General features: G+C 36.3%; 1 protein-coding gene across 3 annotated transcripts; it reads right to left on the bottom strand.

Annotated features, from left to right (window-relative positions):
- Nucleotides 1-849: 849 nt before the first annotated feature.
- LOC149817975 (uncharacterized) lies at nt 850-26,040 on the bottom strand. 3 transcript variants are annotated; one of them, XM_089985807.1, is made up of 10 exons: nt 25,993-26,040; nt 25,407-25,748; nt 23,823-23,849; nt 8,548-8,627; nt 7,490-7,562; nt 6,049-6,112; nt 5,649-5,700; nt 5,230-5,254; nt 1,286-1,377; nt 850-1,172 (listed from the first exon to the last, which is right to left on the bottom strand). In XM_089985807.1, the coding sequence occupies exons 2-10, from the start codon at nt 25,518-25,520 to the stop codon at nt 1,118-1,120; spliced, it is 582 nt and encodes a 193-aa protein (XP_089841933.1). In that variant the 5' UTR covers nt 25,521-25,748; nt 25,993-26,040; the 3' UTR covers nt 850-1,117. The 3 variants fall into 3 exon arrangements, with proteins under 3 accessions (XP_089841933.1, XP_089841934.1, XP_089841932.1); XM_089985808.1 differs by lacking the exon at nt 25,993-26,040 and having other exon boundaries at nt 850-1,163; nt 25,407-25,758; XM_089985806.1 differs by lacking the exon at nt 25,993-26,040 and having other exon boundaries at nt 25,407-25,758.
- Between the last annotated feature and the right edge of the window lie 1,530 nt (nt 26,041-27,570).

A 27,570-nucleotide genomic window follows, 5' to 3' on the forward strand; every position in this document is an offset into this window, starting at 1 on the left:
TCTCTCTCTCTCTCTCTCTCTCTCTCTCTCTCTCCAATATTTGAGTTTGAAATATCAAGCCCCACAACCATCTGCTACCCCATGTAAAGCCATAACTGCTTTTTCATCATATATACCTATTTGTTAATCCCTAGAACTCTAACAAGTTCAAGCTTGATTTCTCGCTCTGGTTGTAAGGACACCCTATCATTTAATCTGGAAAGAGCAGCCACATTTTATGGTGAATCAGACAATGAATCCTGTGGGGGATTAAATGACCCCATCCTTATCACAGAAATATTAGCACTCCATGGTGATCATTTTTTACCTGTTAGAGAGCACTAACAAAGACTACAGGCAGGCACCTGGGCTAGCAATGCTCCCAAGGTTGTGTCCGCAAGACGAACACTGGATTTCCAATACATCATGTCTCACCATTTGGCAGAAAGCCCAGATAATATATTCCTGTATTTGATAAGGCTTACTTACCAAATTTGTCACCTAAAGGGGAGAACATTAGAGACTACAACCCAGTGGAAATCAACGTGGATCATCCACTGAAGTAAAAATCTCAAGGAGTCCACAGCATTACGATTGTGGTCGCTATGCTACCAACTAATGACTTCCATGAAATCCCAAACCGTGAAGTCCCAAGAGAAACTTGCAGTTACCATTCAAAGACGGATGTTTTTTATTATGAAAAACAATGCCTCTACGCTAGTAAATAATATCATTAATAACTTTAGAACGACCAACGGGGGCTCTGATTGTCTGGCGTCTGGCAGGAGCAGTTAATACACGTCACCTTGTGTTGGACTGGTAGGGGTCAGCCTAACCCCAGCTTTCTGTCAAAAAAACTTTAGAACGAGATTTTTGGTGTAATAAATTTGATAATGCAAAATCTGCTTTGTAGTATGAAATTGTCCTCTACAAGATGGTCAGAGAACTGAGAGTTCCTCAACAATCGGCAGTTTGAAAACCAAAAACCAAGACTCAGTGCTACTAATCCCAAGGCTTAGCCATTCAACTTGAGCAAAGTTAAATCATAAGATGGTATGATGATTGATGAGTCTTGCCATGGAAATAGGAGAAATTTTCTCATATCTGGCAGGAAAATAAACGGCTCTTCTCATTGATGTCAGAGTTCTTCACTATCGAACCCGTCATCCGATGACTTAGACTCACTGCTGGTTCTCATGTAGATTGAAGATGTCATGAAAACAAAAAGTGGACAGTCAGTCATGCTCAACTTCGAAAGATAAGTGAACTTTAGGGTTGTCACATTCCATGCGTTAATCAAGGATACCTTGTCTTGCTACAATGCTTGCTTAGATCTTCACATAACACTCTTCTTATGTCCGATGCCCCAACAGACCCTCGTTTAATAATCTCAGCCAACTGCCATAAAATTTGAAGACATAGCAAACAAGATGATCAAACATGTAGAAGCACTGCATCAATTCAAATAGTTATGGGGGGATTATTCTCATCTACATCACTTAAAAACAAAATTCTTGTGTTGTATTTCCTGTATATATAAATTAGATACCTCATTAAAATGGTATGATCAAGGTCCCCATGAGCAGTTGCTAGATAACATAATGTAAGATAAACCACTAACAGAAATATATAAAATAGGGTCCCAATCCATCACATCCAGATATACCCCAAAGGGTTGAAACCTAAAGATACAAAACACATTGATGATGTGCTACACCAAAATAGTCTGACAGGAAATTTTATATGAAATAATGTTTGTGTTCCCCCTCACAAAATTACTTATGAGGATTACTGGTAGACAAAAAATTAACAGTTGAACCGCATTTTCTGTAATAATCTTTGAGCTTTTGATAGCCATGACCACAAGGGTATGAAGCAACAAGGTCTTGGCAGAAAACTGAATCGCTAGCACTAACAAAATCATCAATGAGAAGAATGCATAAAACTGCGTGCATATAGTATGTTTTAGAGACTGGTCATATAATGAAATAAGTCATGATTGTGGTTGGTGTTGCTCAACTGAATGGAATCTGAAGGGCAAAAGTAGGAGGAGATTCTGATGGCCATCCATTAGACATCGATTTTTTATCCTACAAGGGGGTAATGTTCAATGTAATTCAGCTTTTTCCAATGCTGCAAGTATCGTATTGTACAATACGTATCGTTACTATGGGCAAAAGCGATACGATACATATTCATATCGTGATACGAGTGTGTATCGTATATATCATATGATACAACCCTGTATCATGTTGTATTGTACGATACACCTTTGGCACACTTTAAAAAGGGTCGAAACTTGTTTTTTATTTTTTTGGTTTTAAAGACCTCTTGACGACTGACTTTCTCATTTGTGTATAGGCCATTAGAGGGGTATCCACACACCCTAAGAGTCATGCGAGCAATTTGGGGGCTGATCCATGCGCAAAAGAGAGGGTTTTTGCGGTTTGCTCAAGTAAGAGTGCATTTTCATTATTTTTTCACTCAAAAAAGTGTGTTAAGGTAAAAAATCTCTATTGTGAGTAAAATTATAAAACTACTCTTCAAAAAAAATCACCTCGGGGTCTCACGCCCCCGAAGCCCTACCTTACAGGCAAGGAAGTCTTGCCTCCTTCCCCCCTGCAACCCCCCGCCAACTTACCGCAAAGTTAAATCTGCATAAATTAGGGATTTATATCAAGGTAGAAATCAGGTTCCACCTATGTAACAGGGATTCGGCTAGCAGGGTGCCGCACCCGCGTCGACGCGACTCGACGCGGGTGCGGGTGCAGGTGCGGCACCGGGTGCGGTCAACCCGACCCTGGGTGCGTTGACCGCACCCAGGGTCATTTTGGTCCAGTTTTCTGCAACCTCCGATCTCTGGAGGGATTCGAGCTCGACCGAAGGTCTTCTCGAGTGTATCGTTGTTCCCTTTCCGAAATCTGGAGGAGAATGTCGGCGATGGGTTGGGGGTGTGGCGTGGACCACTGTGTTTTCTGTTGTTGACGCCCTGGAGGCCGATCTAAGAGACGAGACAGTGAGGAAGGTGACGGCGAAGAGGAATGTAGACGACCATTTTCCGGCCATGTTCTCGCCGGATTTTCACCATTAGTCAGGGTTTTCTGGGAAGGACGCCATGGATTTTCAGAGAGAGAGAGAGAGAGAGAGAGAGAGAGGGCTCAGGGTTTTGCGTGAATGTCAATGTGAGTGTCTGTCCGTGTCAGTCTGCATCTTTTTGTGCCCTACTGAATCCGATCTTAGTTGGTGTTGGGTCATATTCATACGTGACCCGTTCACAAGTCGTGGGTCACTATGGTTTCAATTCGCACCTGATCCGGGAAATAACCAACTACAATATGGTGTAACTGATCTTGACTGGGATGCCAGATCCGAACAAAAAACGAACCCACACCAGTCCGATATCCAACTTAAACCTTTACGCTGACATGCAATCCATGACCTGGGCCACCAATTGAAAAACGCCTTGCAGTAGGGGGGATAGTAGGTTGGATACAGATTGGATTACAGTTGATCCGATTTTGAATCCAGAAGGATTTGATGATGTAGATCTGGATTTGGAACTAGTATATATATATATATATATATATATATATATATATATATATATATATATATATATATATATATATATATATATAAGAACAGCTTAACTGCTTAACTGTTAGCTTCTTAACCATACTTACACATCTTACCATTAAAACTGGAAAACTCAACTTTTCTGGGTTTGCTTTTGCCTCTTTTTGTTTTTTATACAAATTTTTTTCCCTTTCCCCGGACCCTCCTTTTATATATATATATATATATATATATATATATATATATATATATATATATATATATATATATATATATATATATATATATATTACATTTTTGCCCCTGCCGCACCCCTGCACCCGGGTTTTTTGGAAGTGCCGAATCCCCGCACCCGCACCCATGTGACATAGGGTTCCACGCTCTTCCAACAAAGATGGCATCAAATGATCCGACATGCCAATGGGAAACTTAAGTAATGAGTGAAAACCAATTGAAAATCGAGTGCAATTATTGCCATAATATTTTGTTTATGTAATATGAAAGTACGAGTCTTGTGGCATATTCTTAATTGTATGATATTTAATATTTTGCATTGTTCTTGTGAGATAGTTGATGTTTGTGATGTCTTATGCAGCTCATAGAGATATAAGTGTTTCATATGTGATTTTATGGTTGTATTTTGTGCAATTAATCATTGTTTCATGTGTTATGATTTTTTTAAATTTTTTGTTGATTTTTTCTGATTTTTTATGTTTTTTGAAATTTTTGAAAAAAATATTAAAAATTTATGTTTTTTTACAATAAGATATGTATCTTGTTTTAGGCCTGACTAATACGGGTAACGATATGATACTTACAACCTTGGTTTTTTTCATATAGATGGATATAAAACATGAGTAGGTTAAAGTAGGCAACCTCATTTACATTTGGACCAGAACCATTTGTGGTGGGGGCAGCATTGTTTTCCCTGCCAAAAAGATGCGTATCTCCTGATAACCTTTCTCAAGTTGCAAATCATTCTTTATCATGAATAACTTCTTTTTGAGAAAAAACAGTAGTAAGTTTTGGTCAGCTCTTTAGTAAATATGCTAACAATATGGTTTTCGTTCTAACCTATTAAATCTCAACCTAATTGTCTTGTACTCTCTCTCTTGTGAAATGTTTGATCTATATAAATATGTTTCTTCTTTACATGATGTATGGGGGCTCAAAACAATCTTGATGGTAATTTGGTTTTCACAACATACAATAGAATTGAAGAATGAACCAACAGCAGGAGACAGTTTAAGGAAGGTTTGCCCCATTTCTGTCAACCATATTTCAAGATATCCCAGCCAACTACAGTCCTAGATATCTTTTACTCTTTTCTGCTACTATTTTTTTTTTCTGTTTCCTTGGCAATTCAGTGACATCTCGTCACTGTCCTTTGCGGTCTTTTAATTCCCCTCAAAAAAAAAATCTAGATATCGCAACATTTTTCAAGGGATAGATATTCAAAATTTTATTAGTATTAAAATTCCATTGAGATTTCCAGGCTTTGCACAAGGTTAAGTAGTTATTGAGAATTCTTCCATTTTATTTTTGTTGCATCTGCAACTTAGAAAAATTATTGTTGCACAAGTAGATTATCTTTTTTATACCAAAGTGGCCCCATCTTGCAACGGGAATTCAAGATAACTATTCTGAAAAAGAGCAAATATCTGGTTGACTAACCTCGTCTTCTGTTTCCTCCAACAACCTGTGAAAATCAAGAGAACTAAAATTAAATATAGTAATATAAAAGGTCAGCAAAAAAATAGTTCGAAATGATCTTTGTATGAGTAATAGAAGCCAATATCTTAAGAATTAAGACCTGAAGCCTAAGCTCAATTTCAATTCAGTAAACAAAATAACCACAATCAGAATTAAAGGAAAACATAACCAAGCTTTATGCAAATTTTCTTTTAGGCATGTATATGTTCTTTAGTTTCCCCTATTATCAATGAACCAAACTTAAAGTGATCCAGAATTTATGAAGTTTCAAACTTGGCAACATTCAATGAGTGCACATGCTATACAAGACCATAACAGGATCATAAAAACAGAAAAAGGAATGACTGGCTGCAGCAAGTTGAAATCATTCTACCACTTACCTTCCACAATAGGAGGATATGTCTTTTGAATAAGCCCGAGCTTCTTGTTCGTCTAATATCACATTTAAAAGGTAGCAATCAGAATAATTGCGAGAGAGAGAGTACTGAATCCGTACCATCCATTCATCCATGCCCAGTAAAATAAGAATGGCTAAGATAAATTTATGATACATGGAGAGAAAACTTGCAATCTTTTTTTTCAGAGGAATAATTGTAATCAAATTAAGCATTGGTTATGGCAATCTCAAAAGTGAATCTGATCATGTTATGATACTGTGCTCTAGCATTTACAAATTGCATGCAGCTAAAGGTTGAGCTTTTTAACGTGAAACATGTAGCTAATAAATGATGCAAGAAAATTATAGTTCTCTTGAAATTTAAATCAAATTGGAAAAGTTACCAATCTTGAGGGTGTAATTATCCCAGTCCACAACTTTGATCCATGCATGCTTGCTTGAGTCCAACTGTAAGAAAGTAAAAGCATGATCATTGTAATATCAATAAGAACGTCAACAGAAATTCACACAGTCCACTATGGATTATATGGTGCTAGATTCTTTTGTTTGCATGGAAGTCACCAAAAACTGTTTTTATCCTTTCAAATATGCTTCACATTCTATTCATTATTCCAATAGACTAGATCATGATCACTAAGTTGTAAGTTCATTATTTGGAAACAGTGAAAAATTACCAGTTAAAAATATTTGGGCAAACATGCTCCAAAATGGTCCAAATTGAAATATTGGATTGAAATTTTTCCATTTGAGTTCTTATGTGTTTCCATGCCCTTTTGATTTTGAGAGCTTGAAGCACAAATTTCTTTTCTTAGGAACATATACAAGATTTGTCACTACAAAAAAGGATAATGGCAACAACAACAACCCCCCCATATATATATATATATATATATATATATATATATATATATATATATAGAGAGAGAGAGAGAGAGAGAGATGAAAACATGCTAAATAGGTTTGTCGGGCGTTTTCTTTGTTTTATTTTTAAAATTTAACAGTACATATGTGATCTACATGCTTGATTTTATAGAGATCAGCTCTTGGAGTGTTTGATTCCAAAACATGGGTATGTGTTTATAAGGTTTTGAAAAATCAATGGCCCAAAATCTTCATCAATTTTCGATTTGAGAAGACACGATTCAGGTGTCGAATCCTAGTAAATAAACCATGCCAAACACATCTATGGGGTTGGAATTGCAAAAAAGTACCGGAAAACCCAAAAATCCCATTTAGCAAGTTTTGATCACTATACACACACACACACACACAGAGATGAAAACATGTTAAATGAAACATGCTAAATGAGTTTTTCGGGCCTTTTTTGTTTTATTTTTAAATTTTGACCATACATATGTGATCTACGTGCTTGATTCTATAAGGATCAGCTCTTGAAGCATTTGATTCTGACACATGGGTGAGTTTTTATAAGGTTTGAAAAATCAACAGCTCAAAATCTTCATAAATTTTTGAGGATCCAAATATCGTTTTTCATTAGAAAAACATGACCCAGGTGTTGATTTCTAGTAAATTAATCATGCCGAACACATATATGGGGTCAGAATTGTGAAAAAAACATTGGAAAACCAAAAAAAACATTTAGCATATTCTCATCACCATAGATTATATATATATATATATATATATATATATATATATATATATATATATTATATGTGGGTGGGTGTATGTGTGTGCTAGCTTATGCAGGTGCACTAGTGTAGTGTGAGTGTGATTGCAAGCATGAATGAGCATACAGGCATCGGAATTGAGTAATGACTGAGGTTTGTAAGTTTGGGTTTCATTAAATGTTGCAAATGTTACCTTCTCAAAAGTGTAGCCCTGTACTTTTTCACAGAGCCCATCCAAGAGTTCAACTATTCTGAGCTCGCTGACTCTATTCAGACAAAAAATCAGAAGTTAAATAGTTAACAATTCAAAGATGGAGAAAAAAATTACAAAGATTTGAATTATCTAAATACTTTGCTAAACCACATTAACCACAGAGCATTGTTCTAAAATTCAATAAATGTGAGAATTTCGACATTTAAAAGTTGCCACATTACAGAAAAGCGTAAAAATGAAGATCTTTACTAATACAGAACATTTAGAAATTCCTGAATTAAGTCATTCACTCAGAAAAAGAGAACTCAATGGAAAGTTTGTGCAAGTAGAATGTGTAGAAAAACAATTAGCACCAGATATAGCAGCTACCATTCAAATGGACTGTCATTTCTCTTTCTCAGTTTTCATCTCAAAATGACAGGAACTTACAAGTTTCCATCCATTCTCAAGTAACTTCTTGGTCATATTCAAGTATGAAAGTAAAAGAAATGTCCAGTCGACTTTCACACAACAATTTCAACACAAGGGTTACTTAAAAAATCAGAATATGCCTTGACAAAAATGCAAAATTATAAAAAAATCCAAGCAATACTATACATACCAAATATACATCATAACATAAAGATTATGTGCGGCAACTTGAACTCAATAGTTTTAGATTCTTCAACACAAATAACATTGTAACAAGTGTATCAAATGTTGCATAAAAAATCAGAGGCATTTTGTGGAAGTTATCACAAAATGAACAGATTCATAGAAGCAAGGAGCCAGAGCAGGAAACTAGAGCAACACTGCGCATAATCAGATCATATTGAATCATGAGGACAAGTATGTTTATGGAAATCATGTTATGCTAAATATACATATACGCTTTTATTACATGCACTAATTAAGTAAAATATAAGCTAAATTTTAACATCAATACTGATGTATGGCACAAGAGCCTTAAAATTTATTATTAGTAACAAGAAAACATCTAAGCATATCTGGTCTTCCAATGCATCAGTGTTGCCAGTTTGCAATATTCTCGATTGTACCTGTAGTCGATCATTTTTCCTTCTCGTTGGCCCTTGGAATCCAAACGGTGCCGCATATCTAAATGATTTCTTGGTTTTTCCTAAAAAATATAGGACACAATCAAGAGAGAGAGAGAGAGACCACCAAGAGTATCAATCAGTGAGAAAATAACCAACAAATATATTTAAAGAACAATTAAGTTGTAAATCCAGGTTAACTTATTTCAAGAAGATGCTAAGCTAGACTTCTAGTAATGAACCAACAAATAAAGAAAGCAACTAGCACTTATATAACATTAAGAAAACTTCTCCATCAGAGACGATTTATTCAGAAGCAGAACTGCATCCCCAATATGAAGCAGCTATGGTATGTGTTTTCCCTCTCATTCTTCCCATATTGAGACCAGCTAGTACCTACAGCTTTAATCAGATTCAGAAAGCAAAGTTCATCCGGTTATCCAGCTGGTCTTCTGTCAATCCATCTCAGTTCTTTTCGAGATGATGAGCAATCTATAAGTTATAAGTAATTCTCACAGCAAATTAAAAGGAGGCTTTTTAATGGAATTCAAACCCAAAATGACTTGGTGATGCATTATTTTAATAATTAAAACAATTATCAATGACCCAACTAAGGGTATCTTTAAAATGTGAGCGAGTGATCAAATTTCATATGAAGTGAATACTTTAATTAAGTTTGCCTTCAATTTTAGGATCAACTTTTCCTAGCTAATAAAATAGGAGATCCTAGCCAATAAGAAAATCATGAAATTCAAAGTCACATCACACACTTTGTGACTTTGACTCCCATGAAAGTAGTTCTCATAAGAAAGTTGACAATCAGGAATGCCAATCCTCCTATGCCTCACCACCAAAACATCATCAAGGTCATCCTTATCCTTAAAAGCTCAGTCAACTCTATGCCTCATTGCTACAGTTTCACATGAACTATGTTATGTGGATAACATTTGGAGGTTGATTTCTGATATGAATGGTGGTTTTGGAGGACATAGAGCCAACTTAATTTTAATGCATGCAAGCTAGCATCTAATCTCACCTAAGTCAAGCATAAATGTAAATCATATGCAACGAGTATCATATGCATGAACATATTAAACACCAAAGTGGGGATTCAACTGCCCATCTATATTTAACCTTGACCCACACAAATCCAATGGAAACAAACCTCCTTTTAATATTTATAACACAGGTACTTCAAGTACCCAGAATACACTTGTCAACGGTAACACTTCAAGGTGCTAGTGCTGGCACATGTACATACAACAACAAAAACATGCATGCATGCATGCACACACATTATAGTTTTATACATGTTTTGTGTCATCATATTTTTTTTATTTACACTCTTTTTCATGCAAACCACCGCTATCATAATTGCAGTACACACATGATATCATGTACACACACATGCATCTCTGTAACATAGATTTAATATAAAACTTCTTAAATTTGATCTGGACTTAGTCACTTAATCTTCAAATCGATCCATTTTGAGTTAGGTCTTATGATGTATATCCAGGTTGAAACTTGAAATACATGAGGGAGAGAGAGAGAGAGAGATATTCTTGTATTACTTTTTTAGATTAGATACGGTTGTTCGTTCCTCAAATATGAAGGTGAGAAAAAGAAAAGAAAAAACTTCCTTTACTACCTTCTCGAATCAAATTATATTATTTTCTATGTCACAAAGGTGCGGGTGCGGGTGCGGGTGCGGGTGCGGGTGTAGCGATGCGGCATTTTAAAAAAACTTGGTGCGGGGGTGCGGGATACAACAACAACTATGCCTTCATCCCAAAACAATTGGGGTCAGCGATATGAACCAAAAAAGAAATTCATTTTGGGTCTTCCACATGAATCCTTTTCCTACAATCATTTCTATCCAATGCCATGTCCTCGGTGAGGTTCAAAGCATTCATATCCTTTCCTATCATCTCCATCCAAGTCTTCTTAGGCCTACCCCGACCTCTTTTAACTAATATATTTTCCCATTTCTCCAACCTTCTAACTGGAGCATCATTAGGCCTTCGCCGAATATGTCCAAACCACCGTAAACGATTCTCTCGCATCTTATTTTCAATGGGTGCAACACCTACCTTCTTACGTATCTCCTCGTTCTGAATCTTATCTTTTATTGTATTTCCACACATCCATCTAAGCATCCGCATCTCAGCTACACTCATTTTTTGAATATGATGCCTCTTGGCATCCCAACATTCCGTACCATATAGTAAAGCGGGTCTAATAGTCGTCCTATAAAACTTTCCCTTCAACCGCAATGGCATTCTACGATCGCACAGCACTCCAGTTGCACTTTTCCATTTCATCCACCCAACCTTTATCCTATGATTTACATCTCCATCAATTTCTCCATACTTTTGAATGATGGATCCCAAATATTTGAAATAATCATTCACCGGTATTTCATGCTCACCAAGCTTCACTACACTTCCATCACTACTTCGTTGCTTACTAAACCGACATTCCATATATTCAGTCTTACTCTTACTCAACTTAAAACCTCTAGCTTCCAATGTCTGTCTCCATAATTCTAACTTAGCATTAACCCCAGCTCTAGACTCATCAATCAAAACAATATCATCAGCAAACAACATACACCACGGTACATTTTCTTGAATTGATCTCGTAAGCTCATCCATCACTATCGCAAATAGGAAAGGGCTTAAAGCAGATCCTTGATGTAACCCAACCGTTATCGGAAAATTGGTTGTCACCCCACCACAAGTGCGGACATTGGTTACTACTCCTTCATACATATCTTTAATTATACTAATGTACTTGAGAGAAACACCTTTCTTCATCATTGTCCACCAGAGAACGTCCCTAGGTACTCTATCGTATGCCTTCTCTAAATCAATAAAAACCATATGCAAATCTTTGTTCCTCTATCTATATCTTTCAATAAGTTGTCTAAGAAGATGTATAGCTTCCATAGTTGATCTTCCAGGCATAAAACCAAACTGATTCTCCGATATCATGACAACCTAGACTCAATCACCCTCTCCCAAAGTTTCATAGTATGACTCATGAGTTTTATACCACGATAGTTTGTGCAATTTTGTATATCACCCTTATTCTTATATAAAGGCACCAAAGTACTCTTCCTCCACTCATTAGGCATCTTATTTGTTCGCCAAATCAAGTTAAAAAGATTTGTCAACCATTCTAAACCTTTCTCTCCCAAGCATTTCCAAGCCTCGATAGGTATACCATCTGGGCCAACTGCCCTTCTTGATTTCATTTTCTTCAAAGCCTCTGCAATTTCTTTCTTTTGAATCTTGCGCATGAAGTCACGATTTATCTCATGAAAAGGAATGGAGAAGTCTCCAAGATCTTGAGCATGACTATCATTAAATAGCTTATCAAAATAATTTTTCCATCTCTCCTTAATCTCCTCATCTTTGACTAAAACCCTTTGCGTTTCATCTTTGATACATCTAACCATACCCAAATCCCTCGATTTCCTATCTCTCATCTTTGCAAGCCTATAAATATCGTTATCGCCTTCTTTGGTATCCAACTTGTCATAAACCTCCTTATATACCTTAGCCCTCGCGTTTCGAACTACTTTTTTAGCTTCCTTCTTTGCTATCATATACTTCTCCAAATTCTCATTATCACGACTCTTACTTAGATTTCTATAACACTCTCTTTTAACCTTAATAGCTAATTTGACATCCTCGTTCCACCATGATGTATCCTTACCTAGTGGTGCACCGCCTTTAGACTCACCCAATACCTCCTTAGCCACTTTTCTCATGCCACCCGCTATCTTATTCCACATTGATTCTGAATCCTCCTCGAGACACCAATCAGCTTCCTTAACTACCTGCTCTACAAACATTCCTTGTTTAGCTCCTTTCAGTGCCCACCACTTAATTCTAGGATATATCCTATGTCTATCCCTTTTGCGGCATTGTCTAATTCTAAGATCTAAAATTAAGACTCTATGTTGTGCGGGATATATATATATATATATATATATATATATATATATATATATATATATATATATATAACTTATCCATAAAAAAACTCTCAATAAAAAAATCTGTTTTTCACTAGAAACAATAAAAATTTTAGAAGTATTGATTAATCAAATTTTTAATCGGGTATTGCTTAATCAGATTTGGATTTATATCCATTTAATACAAAAGTTCATTCCAATGCAGTTTTCACTTTTTTTATTAATGCATTTAATACAAAAGTTTGACCTACTCGGTTCTCCCTATTTAATACAAAATTTCATTTAATACAGAATCCAACCTACTTGGTTCTCCCCATTTAATATAGAAATTCATTCCAATGCAGTTTTTGTAATGAAATAAGCGGAAGAAACCAAGAATGCTAAAGCATTCACTATGTCCCACACGGACAAGTGCAACAAGCACAAGAGAGGAAATCCACTAAGGGATATACAAAGGGTCTTATAAAAAGGCTACACACATGAAAAATAATATCACTATTATTGAAGAGGAGCTCTCAAGAGCAATACTACATACATGGGGGGTTCCCCCTATTTATAAGAAAGGGAGACCAAAGGGGCTCCCAATAGAGTTGTTGGGAGCCCCCAACGGTCACATATGTGACCGTTGGGGGCCCCAACGACTCTATTGTGGGGCCCCTTTTCGGTATCCAAAAAATACATATTAAAAAATAAAAAGAAAAATAAAAACAGTAAAATAAGAGAAACAAAATAAGTACCCCTATGGGGTACTTTGTGAAATGACCATAATACCCCTATTGGGTATTATGGTATTATTATATATGTTTTAACACCCCCCTCAAACTTTACAAGGGAATGACCGAAAGTTTGCCAAGAAGGAACAAGAAGCGAGGAGCAGGCAGGGCTTTGGTAAAGAAATCTGCAAGTTGATATTCTGAAGTGACATATGGCAGTGTAACTGTCCCACGAAGATATTCATCACGTACATAATGACAGTCCATCTCAATATGTTTAGTTCTTTCATGAAAGGTGTGGTTGCTGGCAATATAGATGACACTTTTGTTGTCGCAACAAAGCTTCGAAGCACCGGTAATTTCGACTCCCATATCTTGAAGAAGACTTCGAAGCCACACAAGCTCCATTGTAGTGGTTGCCATAGCCCTGTATTCTGCTTCAGTAGAAGACAACGAGACTTTCTGCTGTTTCTTGCACCTCCAAGCAATTAGCGAATCTCCTAGAAAAACACAAAAGCCAGTAGTTGAGATTCGATCATTTGGGTTTCCTCCCCAGTCAGCATCAGTATAAGCCAGTAAGTCTAAGGAAGAGATTGAGGATAGGAATAGCCCTTTAGTCAAAGTATTTTTGATGTATCGAATGATCCGGAGCACAACACTCATATGCACAGATGTAGGAGCATGCTGAAATTGACTTGCAGAGTGCACAGCATGAGCAATATCCGGCCTGGTGATAGTCAGATAGGTGAGGGAGCCTATGAGTTGCCTGTAGGGCGTAGGATCATCCAGCAAAACTCCATCCTCCAGTCGTAGTTTAGCATTGATAACCTCGGGAGTCTCCACCTTTTTGTCATCTGAAATCCCAGATTTGGAACATATGTCTGCAGCAAGCTTCATTTGTGACAGTATATACCCTCGAGGAGAGTATGCTACTTCTATACCAAGAAAGTACCTGAGAAAACCCAGATAAGACATATCAAAATTATGTTTTAACATATTTTTAACATTAAGAATACCACTTTCATCATTGCCAGTGATGATCATATCATCAACATAAAGTAGAAGGATGATGATACTATTACCTGCACGTTTAACAAAGAGAGCAGTGTCAGTATAACATGAATGAAATCCCAATTTTAACATGATAGCACTAAATCTATCATACCAAGCCTTAGGGGCTTGTTTAAGACCATATAAAGCTTTTAATAACCGAAGAGTTTGACCTTGGTTAACATTAATTCCCGGTGGAGGGTCCATATATACTTCTTCATTCAACTGACCATTAAGAAAGGCATTTTTAACATCTAATTGAAATATAGGCCATTTCTTAGATGATGCCACTGCAATTAGAGTTCTAACACTTGTCATGCGAGCCACGGGGGCAAAAGTCTCCTCATAATCGATGCCATATTCTTGTGAATATCCCTTAGCAACTAATCTAGCTTTATAACGTTCTAGGGAACCATCACTTTTTGTTTTGACTTTGTAGACCCATCGACATCCTATAGCTTTTTTATTTGGAGGAAGATGAACTATTTCCCAAGTTTTAGCCTTATTTAAAGCATCTAGTTCAACTTTCATTGCTTCAACCCAATGAGGAATATTTTTTGCTTGATTATAGTGGGAAGGTTCATAGTAAGAATGCAAGGCAATTAGACAAGCTCTATATTTAGGTGAAAGAGTTTCATATGAGACAAACCTATTTGGTGGAATGGATTCTCTAGAAGAACGCCTAAGAGAGGTTTCTTCTAGGGGTTCATTAAGCCGCAAGAATTTTTCTAAAGCACTAATAGGTTGTGCTTCCTCACGCCGAGTGTATACTTGGAGATTGTCACCATTAGTTGGTGATACATCATTATCATGAGTATTTTCTAAAGATTCCGGATGACTCAAAAGATCATCATTTGAGTCTTCTAAAAGATCATTGATAAACATATAATCAATTTCATTTGGTTTTTCCAAAATTTCAAATCCATTTTCATCTTCTAAAAACGTCACATCTTTGGAAACAAATAATTTATTGTTCTTATAGTCAAAGCATCTATAGCCCTTTTGATTTTCACCATATCCTAAAAATACGCATTCTATTGCTTTAGGTGACAATTTATCTCTTTTATGCAAAAGAACAAAGCATTTACACCCGAAAATACGAAGACGATTGTAGTCGGGTGTCATATTGAAAAGTTTTTCATAAGGAGAGATATTATTCAATTTTGAAGATGGCATCCTATTGATTAAATAGGTGGAGGTCAACACGGCTTCGGCCCAAAAATTTTTAGGAATATTTTTAGAAATGAGTAAGGATCTAGTGGCTTCTAAAATATGTCTATTTTCTCTCCGCTAGACCGTTTTGTTGAAGAGTCCTTGGGCAAGATTTTTGATGACAAATGCCATGTTGTTTTAGATATGATTGAAAATCATTTGATAAGTACTCTCCACCCGAATCGGATCTAAGAATGGATATTTGACTTTGAAATTGATTTTGAACTTTTGCATGAAATTCTTTAAAGAAGTTAAAAACTTCCGATTTAGCATTAAGAAAATAAATCCATACGTATCTAGTATAATCATCAATAAACGTAACATAATACGAATAACCACCTTTGGATAAAACCGGAGATGGTCCCCATACATCGGAATGCACCAATTCAAAAGGTCTTGTTGTCACAAAGGTTCTAATAGGAAAAGGAGTAGACTTCATTTTTCCAAAAATGCAATCTTTGCAATTGATATCTTTTTCTTTACAAAACTTGTTTCCAAAAGAAAAAAGATACATTTTTGAGTAACTTGGATGTCCAAGTCTTTTATGCCAAGTTTCAATATTTTTGTCTTGGACATAAATACAAAATGAGGTATTTGGAAGTGTTAAGTTATCCATAAAATAAAGGTTTCCCTTCCTATGGCCTTGCCCAATCCGCTTCCCGGACCGGAGATCCTGCACAAAGCACCCTTGGGATGAGAAAGATATTTCACGTCCATGGTCGGCTATTTGAGAAACGGAAAAGAGGTTAAGATTTAATTTAGGAACTATTCTAACTTTTGGAACAAGAAAATTTTGAATATTTTTAGAATCAAGAGTTCCAATACCATTTATTTTGAGAAAAGTTCCATCGGCCGTAGAGACACAAGATAATTTTGAATTGGCGTGCACATTGGTTAATGCATTTTCATGAGGAGTCATGTGAAAAGAGGCTCCGGAATCTAAAATCCAAGAGTACGTACCGGGAGGTGATGATGAGGCAATGGCGGCACCGGAGGTGGAAGAAGTGACCTTTAGAATTTGTTGAAGAGCCAAGGAGATTTGTCCAAGAGTATCTTTGAGATCCCCGTTCTTGCCGTCATCTTCTTTGGTGGTGGATTCTTCAACGGAAGCCACCTTTGGCTTGAATGCCCCATTTAGCTTTGGGCAAACGAGTTTAATATGTCCCGGCTCATAACAATGGTGACATATAATCATTTTTCTTCCACCACTCCCTTGCTTACCAAAATGAGGTGGTTTGTATGTTTTAACATGATTGCCGGGTTTAGATACGGCAAGAACTTCCTCTATGCTTTTACCCATGCTATGCCTAGTCTCTTCTTGAGTAATCTCGGCAATAGCCTCTTCTAAGGGAGGAAACGTGGATCTATGGAGAAGTGAGGATCTCACTTGTTCAAATTCGGGACGAAGCCCAAATAAAAATTGAAACAATCTATCTTGTTCCATTTGTTTTTGTCTTAGAACCACATCCTCCATAGATACCCATTTAGGCTCTAAAAGAGCCAATTCATCCCACAAAGGATTTAGAGCACTATAGTAATCTTGTATGCTCATGTCACCTTGTTTTGTGGTTCTTACTTTTTCTTGCAAGATCCTTTTGGGTAAACATACCCTTCATAAAAAACCAAGCTTCATTTGCCCGGCGGAATTTTGCAATATTTGCACATACCTTAAGTTCGACATTATTCATAAACCATGCTAGGATTTTTGCATGGTTGCTCTCCCAATCTTCCATTTGATGATTATAATCTTCAATGACCTTGAGACGAGCATCGCCTTCAAGTGCTTTCTCTTGATCTCCTTCCATCTTTGTGAGCTTAAGTTGGGGTTCCGGAACGGTTCCCATTACATAACCCCAAAGCTTCTTGCCTTTGAGATTATTCTCCATTGCGGATGCCCACATCATGTAATTTTTTCCATTGAGTTTGAATGATAGATCGATCTTGACTTCCATTGCTACACGATGAAGATGTGAGAAAGAAAGGAAGTAGAGAGAGACAAGATTTTACCTTTAGTAGATCTTATGGCTCTGATACCATGTAATGAAATAAGCGGAAGAAACCAAGAATGCTAAAGCATTCACTATGTCCCACACGGACAAGTGCAACAAGCACAAGAGAGGAAATCCACAAAGGGATATAAAAAGGCTACACATGAAAAATAATATCACTATTATTGAAGAGGAGCTCTCAAGAGCAATACTACATACATGGGGGGTTCCCCTTATTTATAAGAAAGGGAGACCAAAGGGGCTCCCAATAGAGTTGTTGGGAGCCCCCAACGGTCACATATGTGACCGTTGGGGGCCCCAACGACTCCATTGTGGGGCCCCTTTTCGGTATCCAAAAAATACATATTAAAAAATAAAAAGAAAAATAAAAAACAGTAAAATAAGAGAAACAAAATAAGTACCCCTATGGGGTACTTTGTGAAATGACCATAATACCCCTATCGGGTATTATGGTATTATTACATATGTTTTAACAGTTTTCAATTTTTCTATTAATGCATTTATGACAAACCTCTATAAAAAGTATAAAAGAAAATGTAATGACTCAACTTTTCATGACAAAACTTTTTAAAAACAGTAAAAGAATGTACATGGCTCAAAACATTTAATGCACAATTTTTAAACTTTCAAAGCTTTGTATATGGGACAAAACTTTAAATAATTAATTTTTTTAGTGTAATTATTTTGGACAAAAATAACCCTGGGTGCGGGTTCACATTGACCGCACCAGGTGTGGCACCAGCGTCGCGGCGGCCTCTATGATGAGTCCCTATGACATAGATTATTTTTTATAATCTAGGAAGGTAAATACTAATTGAAGCCATACAGCTGATGTGGCATTGCATCTCTCTAGCCATATGATCTTGTTCAAATCCTACAGCTGAAAAGGCAATATTCCAAACAGTGTCACAGGAGAAGCAACACACACATGTACATTTGTTAAAGTTGGAAGTGAGCGCAGTTTGGTGTAGATCTCATTTGATTTATAGGAAATTTAAAAATAAGAAACATGTTTGTCTATGAGTTTATTTTCTTTCAGACTTATGGTGTTTATAACATTTTAGGACCATGAATGGGTCTAATGCACAATGAGAAAGAGATATATAACAATCCAAGATTTTCTATACCCAAGCTTTTAACAGAGCAGTTAAGGGGGAGGAAAAGAGATAAAAGTATGCTTTGATCCTTTTGATAATCATGATTAATTGGACTCTCTCTCTCTCTCCTCTTTTTCATACTTTTGTATCAAGGTTGAAACTTGAAATACATGAGAGAGAGAGAGATTCTTGTATTACTTTTTTAAATTAGATACAGTTGTTTTTCCTCAAATATGACAGTGAGAAAAAAAAAAACATCCTTTACTACTTTATAGAATCAAATTATATTATTTTCCATAATCTAGGAAGGTAAATACTAATTGAAGCCATACAACTGATGTGGCATTGCATCTCTCTAGCCATATGATCTTGTTCAAATCCTACAGCTGAAAAGGCAGTATTCCAAACAGTGTCACAGGAGAAGAAACACACACACATGTGCATTTGTTAAAGTTGGAAGTGAGCAGTTTGGTGTAGATCTAATTTGATTTATGGAAATTTTAAAAGAAAGAAACATTTTTGTTTATGAGTTTATTTTCTTTCAGAGACTTCTGGTGTTTATAACGTTTTTGTAACGACCTCAACTCATTCCCGTTGAAAAGTAATTTTTTTTTAAATCAATTGCAGAAACCATACCCAGAGATCCGGGGTCGTACAAACATAAAACAATCCAAACCACAAAGGATCTTACATTAACCATTAACCAAACTAAAATAACTTTATTCATCAATAATTTAAGTTTAAGAACATTAATCAAATAAATATCAATAAAAATAGAGTCATTGTCCCAAAGCAAAATGTCAAAGTTGTCACGCAGGTCTCGTAGACTCCATATGGCAGTCGGTCTCATCATTGAGCTTTAGAGACTCTGAAAAACATAAATAGCATAGGGTCAGAATCATAGAAAAACATAAATCAAATTCATGTAACATTTTTTGAGGAACGTAACTACAATAATTCCATAATTCACTTGTCATTCAAGCATTTCAAAATCAAATATCATGCATTAACAATAACTAATTAGGAAATGAAACAAGTAAAGTTGCATAAACTAATGCAGAACAGTAAATATGCATGATATCAATACGCATACATGAATAACTTATTAAGTTATTATCAGAGTTTTCTTTTGTATGCATGTCCATATTAAATGCACACAAATTTAGTTTAACCTTTCATTAAAACCTACATATACTCAAAACGGGCACAACAAATTCCTGAAGTTTAAGATAGGTTCTCAGTTGTAGCTTAATACACAAATTTTATTTTATTACTAGGTTTTACACTTGACCCTGACCGATATCAGGAATCAACATCATTCATCGGAACATTAGAAATCAACATCTAATGTCGGGATACTAGGGAAATCAACATCCACTGATACCACATTTTTGGTATACCAACAACAACAGTTGTGTCTACACACCAACCCCAGGCAAAGTAATGGAATCTCCCTAAAACAGTGGCCGAGAAGTGAACCACCATATCGGGTTCAGGGGCACAATCGCATACATAATTTTAGTATCCTCACGGTTTCCCAAAACCGCCATCCAGGATTCTCCTACTGTGAAAGGGACATATAAGAAGAAACATTAATTACACTGTTTTGGTCTCTTTTATCTTTTTATCAAAATAAAGATTCTTTACACACTATTCGTTTTGCAAATCAACATGCAAAACACAATACGAAACCTTGGCCCGTTACAATATTTAATAGTATAATTAATTTAGAAAACCAATAAATTTTATGGATTTTGCAATGCATTAAACAAAGCTTAGAGCAACACCTGCTCGCAGCCCACATGGCCTACAGTGGTGCACATTCCGACCACTCATGCATCACATGCAAAAACCACAATAAACATATAATTTATGCAATCATTCAACATGCTCACAAATGCACATACATTCACACACATTACGAGTGTACATGTATAACAATTTCATATGTATATGAACACACGCTTAGAACACACATTTTGTTTTCATATTTTGTCTCATGCATATCATTAAGTGTGCACATGATTATTAATGATGCAACGGTAAGCAACTTAAAAATTCAAGTGTTCATAATATGCACATCTATGCCATTATTGTGTGAAATCTTATGATCATTAATACAATCATTATTTTTGTCAAATGAGGCAACTCGGGCTATACCACATAGCTATCGAGCCCGGAGCTATGCTGCCCGCACACGGGACAGCACTGGTACTCCAGTGGCAATCTCATATTATTTTCTGTGTATATGTGTTGCCCCTTTTCTACAATAAGGCACATACTCTCAGTGAGATTTCAAGTCTCACGAACCGTTACATAAAAATATGCATGGTAGTTACATGAAAATATTTCTAACAATTACATGGAAGCATGTCTAATAATCATATGAAAACATGCATAACAGTCCAGTCATAAAAATACATAATCTGGACATGGGCAGACACATAAATCTGAATTTTCAACATGCATAAATCAGCACATTCAACATGTAAAAATCTGAGTATTTAACATGTATAAATCTAAATATTTAACTTGTAAAAATCTGAACATGTAACATGTGAAATTCTGAATATTTAACATGTAGAAATCTGAACATGTAACATGTGTAAATCTGAATATCGAACATGTAAAAATCTGAACATGTAATATGTAAAAATCTGAATATTTAACATGTAAAAATCAACATATGGGACATGTATAAATTTGAACATTCGACACGTATAAATCTGGATTTTTAATACATATGAATCTAAGCATCTAATCATGGGATACATATATATATATATATATAGTTTTTCTTCTTTTTTTTTGACAATTGCCCAATCGATTACCAGTTTATGAATCTGCCCAGCCGACAGTCGGTCGGGCTCAACAGTTTTAGAAACTGCCCAGCCGACTGCAGTTGGCTGGGCTTAACAAAAGCCCCTTTTTTATATGAATCCACCCCCAGCTGGCAGCAGTCGGCTGGGGTGTAGTGCATGGGTTCTGCCCAGCTGACTGCAGTCAGCTGGGCGTGATGGAGACAGCATGTAAAACATGCTCAGCCGGTCGGCTGGGCTGTTCGCAGTCCATTACAAAAATTCTGTTTTGAAATTATTTTGATAATCAATAAAAAAAAATGGATTCTTTTGAGATTTGGGTTTTGGTGATCTTATGTGCAACATGAACAGTTTCATGTCATGCATCAAACAGTCATGTAATCATGTTGTATGTCCAGTCCGAACTCTTGGCATACCACAGATCGAAATCTAGGCATGCACAGGCCAAGAATCAGCCATTCACATCCGCAAATCTGGACCAGATCTGCACGTCCGTAAAGCTTGTCAAATCTGTCCAGATCTGTCCTTGTGAACAGTAGGACAAAATCTAACAATATGCACCCAAAAACCTAAACAGTATGCTCAAACTACAAAAATAAAGTTTATAGACTGTTCTAACATCTCATATATATATATATATAACCAATATTACGTTATCTATATATACCTAATAAAATCGGATTTCTCATTCTTATTTTCTTTTTTAATTCCACCCAAAAACATTACATGAACTTATTTACGCTAATTCTTCCTATTCAAATCGAGAGAGAAGCCTGTACCTTTTTTTTGAAGCTCAAAAATGACCGAAAAAAAAAACACGGATAACCGAAGAGGAAGAAAGTCTCTCTCTCTCTCTCTCTCTCTCTCTCTCTCTCTCTCTCTCTCTCTCTCTCTCTCTCTATATATATATATATATATATATATATATATATATCCTTTCTCGTTTTTTTTGTAGTTTATATACTAAAGAGGGCCTCTAGAGGGTGACGCCCCCCTCTAGGGTTTCTCATATGAGGGCTGGAATTCTATCTCTAACCTACTTTCCTAATTTTTCTAGATTTTTTTCTTTTGTTGACTTTTCCAACTCTTTCCTCTTTCAAATACTTACCTCTTTTCTTTTTCTTTTCTTATAGTAACTACAAGACTCTTCTAGAGAACCCTAATTACTCTTTAACTACCTTATCTGAAATTTTTGAAATTTAATAATTTTAATATTAAAATAATTAATTATGAATTATTTATAAATTAGTAATTATCCAAAAAAAATCCAGAGGGTGCCTTATCCCTCTGGGAGTCTTTTTAACTTTAAATTTTCTTAATTTAAACCTGTATTTTAAATTTAAAGCTATAATTTCGTTGGACCTGGATTCAGATCCATATCCAAAATCCATATGGATCTTAAACTGGATCAGATCCTAATTAATATGGGTCTTGGGCTGAATCCAGATCCATATTAACTTAGACCATATGAATCAAATCCAATCTGATCCAACCCAGACCCGGTCTCATCGAGACGGGCCTTTTTTGAAAAAATGGGATTTCGAGCCAACCGTAGCCCGAATTCAGAATAATAAAATATCGTTAAACTCAGAATTTTAAAGCGCATCTAATGATATATAACTCAAATTTTGCCTAAATTTAACTCGAATTTTGCTTGAATTTTGCATAATTTTAAAAGTCGAAAATAAAAGTTTTTATCACCTTTCAGTTGGCTCGTTTAGGTCTTGTAAATGAGACCTGAACTAAGCCCATACTCAAATATCCTAATCTAGCATTGGGCATTTTACCAATGTTTCTACAACACAGCCAAATTTTCAGAAATTTTGAAGTTTAATACAGTATAAAAACACACGATATTACAGTTTTAGGACCATGAATGGGTCTAATGCACAATGAGAAAGAGATATATAACAATCCAAGATTTTCTATACCCCACTTTTAACAGAGGCAGTTATGGGTCCAGAGGGGGAGAAAAAGAGATAAAAGTATGCTTTGATCCTTTTGATAATCATGATTAATTGGACTCTCTCTCTCTCTCTCCTCTTTTTCATATGTGTGTGTGTCCTTTTCAAGCCTATCCATTTGAATAGGGGCCTTGCCTTGTATATGTGTGTATGCCCATATATATGTTATGTATGTTATCTATGCATGGATGTAGGTGAAGAAATAGTCAAAAGCCCTATTCAACATTACTATAAGAAGCTTTCATGAAACACCAAGCACCAAAGTGCCTAAAAGACTTATGGTGATGGAAGAACCAGACTGAAGAAAATAGCACTCTGATTGTCAAAAGGGGCAAGAAAATGCAACAGTAAATAACAAAATGGAGTAAACCACATTTAAAAACTGATACAAATTACGATAAAGAATATGTAGAGTATAGGGACCCTCACATTGGAAAGACCAATCTCTAGTTCTGCCTGCACAGAATTTCAAAAATAAGAACTCAGATTAAACAACTTTATCAACCAAAAAACTAATAATTTAAACTAAAAGGGAAAATAAAGCAAGCTTCAAAATTCACAAAAACAGACTACTAAGCTAGAAAGATAATGATGATGATAAACTTCATGTTTTAATAGCAATGTAGCAATAAACTATCATCATGAATGAAAAATAATAGGCAAAAAAAAATTGCAAATATATACAAAACCTAAAACCTGACTGGACTATCTTCTTCCATGCAAAACACAAAAGATGATGTAATCATAGTGGTGTGCTTCCAAACATTGGATATGATTTCTAAGGCTAAGGATATGCAGGGTCCTGACCACTCAAAGGATTCTAGAATGAAAACCAAAGAAACCTAGAAAACAATTACATCAAGCAATGCCAAATTTTGCAAAGGGTTCTTTAGAACAGAAACCAGGTGAGTATCGATTGTTATAATGAGAAGACATATCTGGAAATTCAGAAATGACCACATGATTCAAATGTAGCAGCCCAATTATGAACTACAGACCTTTGCTGAATGCTGAATTACCCATGATCTGCAAAGAAACCTAGAAAACAATTACATCAAGCAATGCCAAATTTTGCAAAGGGTTCTTTAGAACAGAAACCAGGTGAGTATCGATTGTTATAATGAGAAGACATATCTGGAAATTCAGAAATGACCACATGATTCAAATGTAGCAGCCCAATTATGAACTACAGACCTTTGCTGAATGCTGAATTACCCATGATCTGCAAAGAAACCTAGAAAACAATTACATCAAGCAATGCCAAATTTTGCAAAGGGTTCTTTAGAACAGAAACTAGGTGAGTATCGATTGTTATAATGAGAAGACATCTCTGGAAATTCAGAAATGACCACATGATTCAAATATAGCATCCCAATTATGAACTGCAGACCTTTGCTGAATGCTGAATTACCCATGATCTGAATGCCATACATGGTACACGACAGAACTTATCAATAGAAGGATACTACTATTCATGCCATTCTTGGCAGCTCAGGAAGCACTTCCGTAGACAACAAATAGTTCATGATCATCCTTTAATAACATATAAAGGATATCACGAATATTCGGAAGCCAAGGACATACAGGTCCTCTTCAAAGTTCAAAGGGATCTTGATGTAGTTTTCGATGCACATGCACAAGGTGGTGACAGTAAAAGCAGTTCAGCAACAACAATCAGCATGAATTTGGAGAATCACGAGGGTAATGTCACATTGAATCACACCATCCTTACAATTCCAAACAAATCCTACAATACAGCACCACATATACCCAACAAACCACCAAATGAGGCCCATCATGCATTCCCCATCTTTGTATACAGATACTAACATCACCATGAAAAAAACATTTGGGAATCAAAGAAAGTTTCAGAAATTGAAAAGTATAACACTTATCAAATAACCAGCATATCACACAATCTAAGAAACCAGACCATATGCAGCCCCAACAAAACCGGGAGAACAAAAAACCTAAAGAAAAAGAGAAACATGAGAAAAGAGAGAGATGGGTTACCGCCACGGCATTGCAAGCTCCACATCTGTCCTCAATGCAATCACCGGACGCGGCAACGACCAAAAGGACGACGACCCACAACACCAAACGATCCAAAAAGCCACACTTCGCCATCAATCTCCGCGAATATTGTGCCTTTGTTCTGCCCACTCGCCGGACTCCCTGGAGCTCACTGGTGGGGAGATGGGATGGAAGCGACTGGACCGGAGGCTACGACATAACAAGGGAAGTTTGGTAAGGGAACCGTGCGATCCAGCGGCTGCGATTCGCCTGATAACCTCTCGGTCATGCCATGTATTGAAGGTTGCCAGGAAGGAAACGGAAACTGGAAACGAGTTTTTTCTTGTGCATATGAAACAGAAAACGAGAAAAATTAAAAAACAAATCTGAAAACGAATTGAAAGCGCTTATCAAGAAAGAAAAAAACTTACTAAACATGAGAAACATGAATCCCGTAGAAGAAAACTACTTGGGAAACGTGTGGAAAACGTATAAGAAACGTTTTTCTCAAATATGAAAAACTATTTTTTCTTAAGGCACGTTTGAAAGAGAGAAAAACTCTCATAGAAAAAAAAAAGTTTCTTACGAGAATTTATGATATGAGAACTTCTCCAAAAGAAAGTTTTTAGCTTGGTTGTGTAACATGAGAAAAACAGAGTCGAAAAATGTAAACAAAAATGAGAGAGAGGAGGTGGAGGGTGGTGGTGGTGGTGATGGTGAGACGGTGGGGTGTAGTGAGGAGTGTAAAATAAATTTTGAAACATTCCTCAACCACACCACCCATATGGGAGAATGTTTTTTTTATCAAAAAGTATACTTTTTAAAAAAACTCTCAGCGGAAAAGTCTCTCTCGCTTGTAAGGGTCAGAAAATCAGTATGAAAAAATTGAAGGTAGAAGAAAATGTACTGATTTTTTTTACCCTTTTAAACAATAGATATTTTTTCTCAAAAAGAGTTTTTTTCTAAAAAGTATAATTTTTTATAAGAAACATTTCTTCAGGAGGTGGAGGAATGTTTGGTACCACTAAGAAATGGTGATTTACACTCCCCACCAACCATCTCACCATCAGGGCCATCACCGTGAAGAGGCTCTCCGCCGTTCTCAATGCCTACTGCTTTGGCTAGCCGGCAATCCAGGTCAGGTGCACGGCCGTGCTGAGGAACTTAGTCATGGTGAGCGAGATAAGAAAGAGCTTGATGGAGGAAGGAACGGTACCACAGCTTTCGGGTCTGCTAGGCCGCGGCTCGTTTCACTCTTGTTGCAGGTTCCCTATTACTCACCTAATCGAAGGCTAAGCGCCTCAAATGGCCTTGATGCGTCTATTTGAGCTCGAGTTGCTTCACCATCCATTTTATGAAAAAAGAAAATGCCAAACCTTACTCCATACAGGGGTGGTGAGATAGAGGGAGCAGCGCCCTCCTGGTTCTTGGTTGTAGTATAGTTCTTGATTGAGTTAGTGTTACTGCAACATGAATTAAATGAATTACAATTACTATTGTTGTGGGTGTGGGAGCTTACTTAGTACCATCTATTTATGAGCTCACCCTCTTTGACAAGGCGCATGATTGTCTGTGAAAGGGGCGTGCAGACCATGCTTCGGCTGCTCCAGCCAGCTTGAAGCCCAAGAGGCCGTCATGGGGAACCCAATTAGATCAGAAGAACCACCACCACCATCAATTCCTCTTTTTCTTCTTCTTCCCTTGATTTTTCTTACATTTTTTTTATACTGCACAAACAAGTGAAAAAAAATCATTTAAAAAAGTTGTCATATCAAAACTTTTCATAGGCAAAATTTTATTTTACTATAAGAGTTTTTCTTACTTCCAAAAGTGTCTTTAACGCATCTACTTGAAAAGTAACCATTAGAGTAAGGGCGGGATCATCACTTCAAAATTTGTTTGGAAACAGGAAAAAAGAAATTAAAATAAAAAGTGGCAACTGACATTATCTTTGTAGCTTTCAATTCCTTATTTCAATTACCATCAGGATGAGGTGGTAATTACCAAATGCTACACTGGTTACACTCCCATGGTGTGACACCGGTAACTTTCTTAGTTCATTTATTAAGGTAAAAGCTGCATCCCAAACAACATAACTATGAAAGTGGGGAATTCCTAATGGATTCTAAAGAATGCTCTCAAACAACCTTGAGGATTTGCTAAA

The sequence above is a fragment of the Nuphar pumila genome, chromosome 13 (assembly GCF_984573655.1).
Source record: "Nuphar pumila chromosome 13, dmNupPumi1.hap1.1, whole genome shotgun sequence".
NCBI classification, from domain to species: Eukaryota; Viridiplantae; Streptophyta; class Magnoliopsida; order Nymphaeales; family Nymphaeaceae; genus Nuphar; species Nuphar pumila.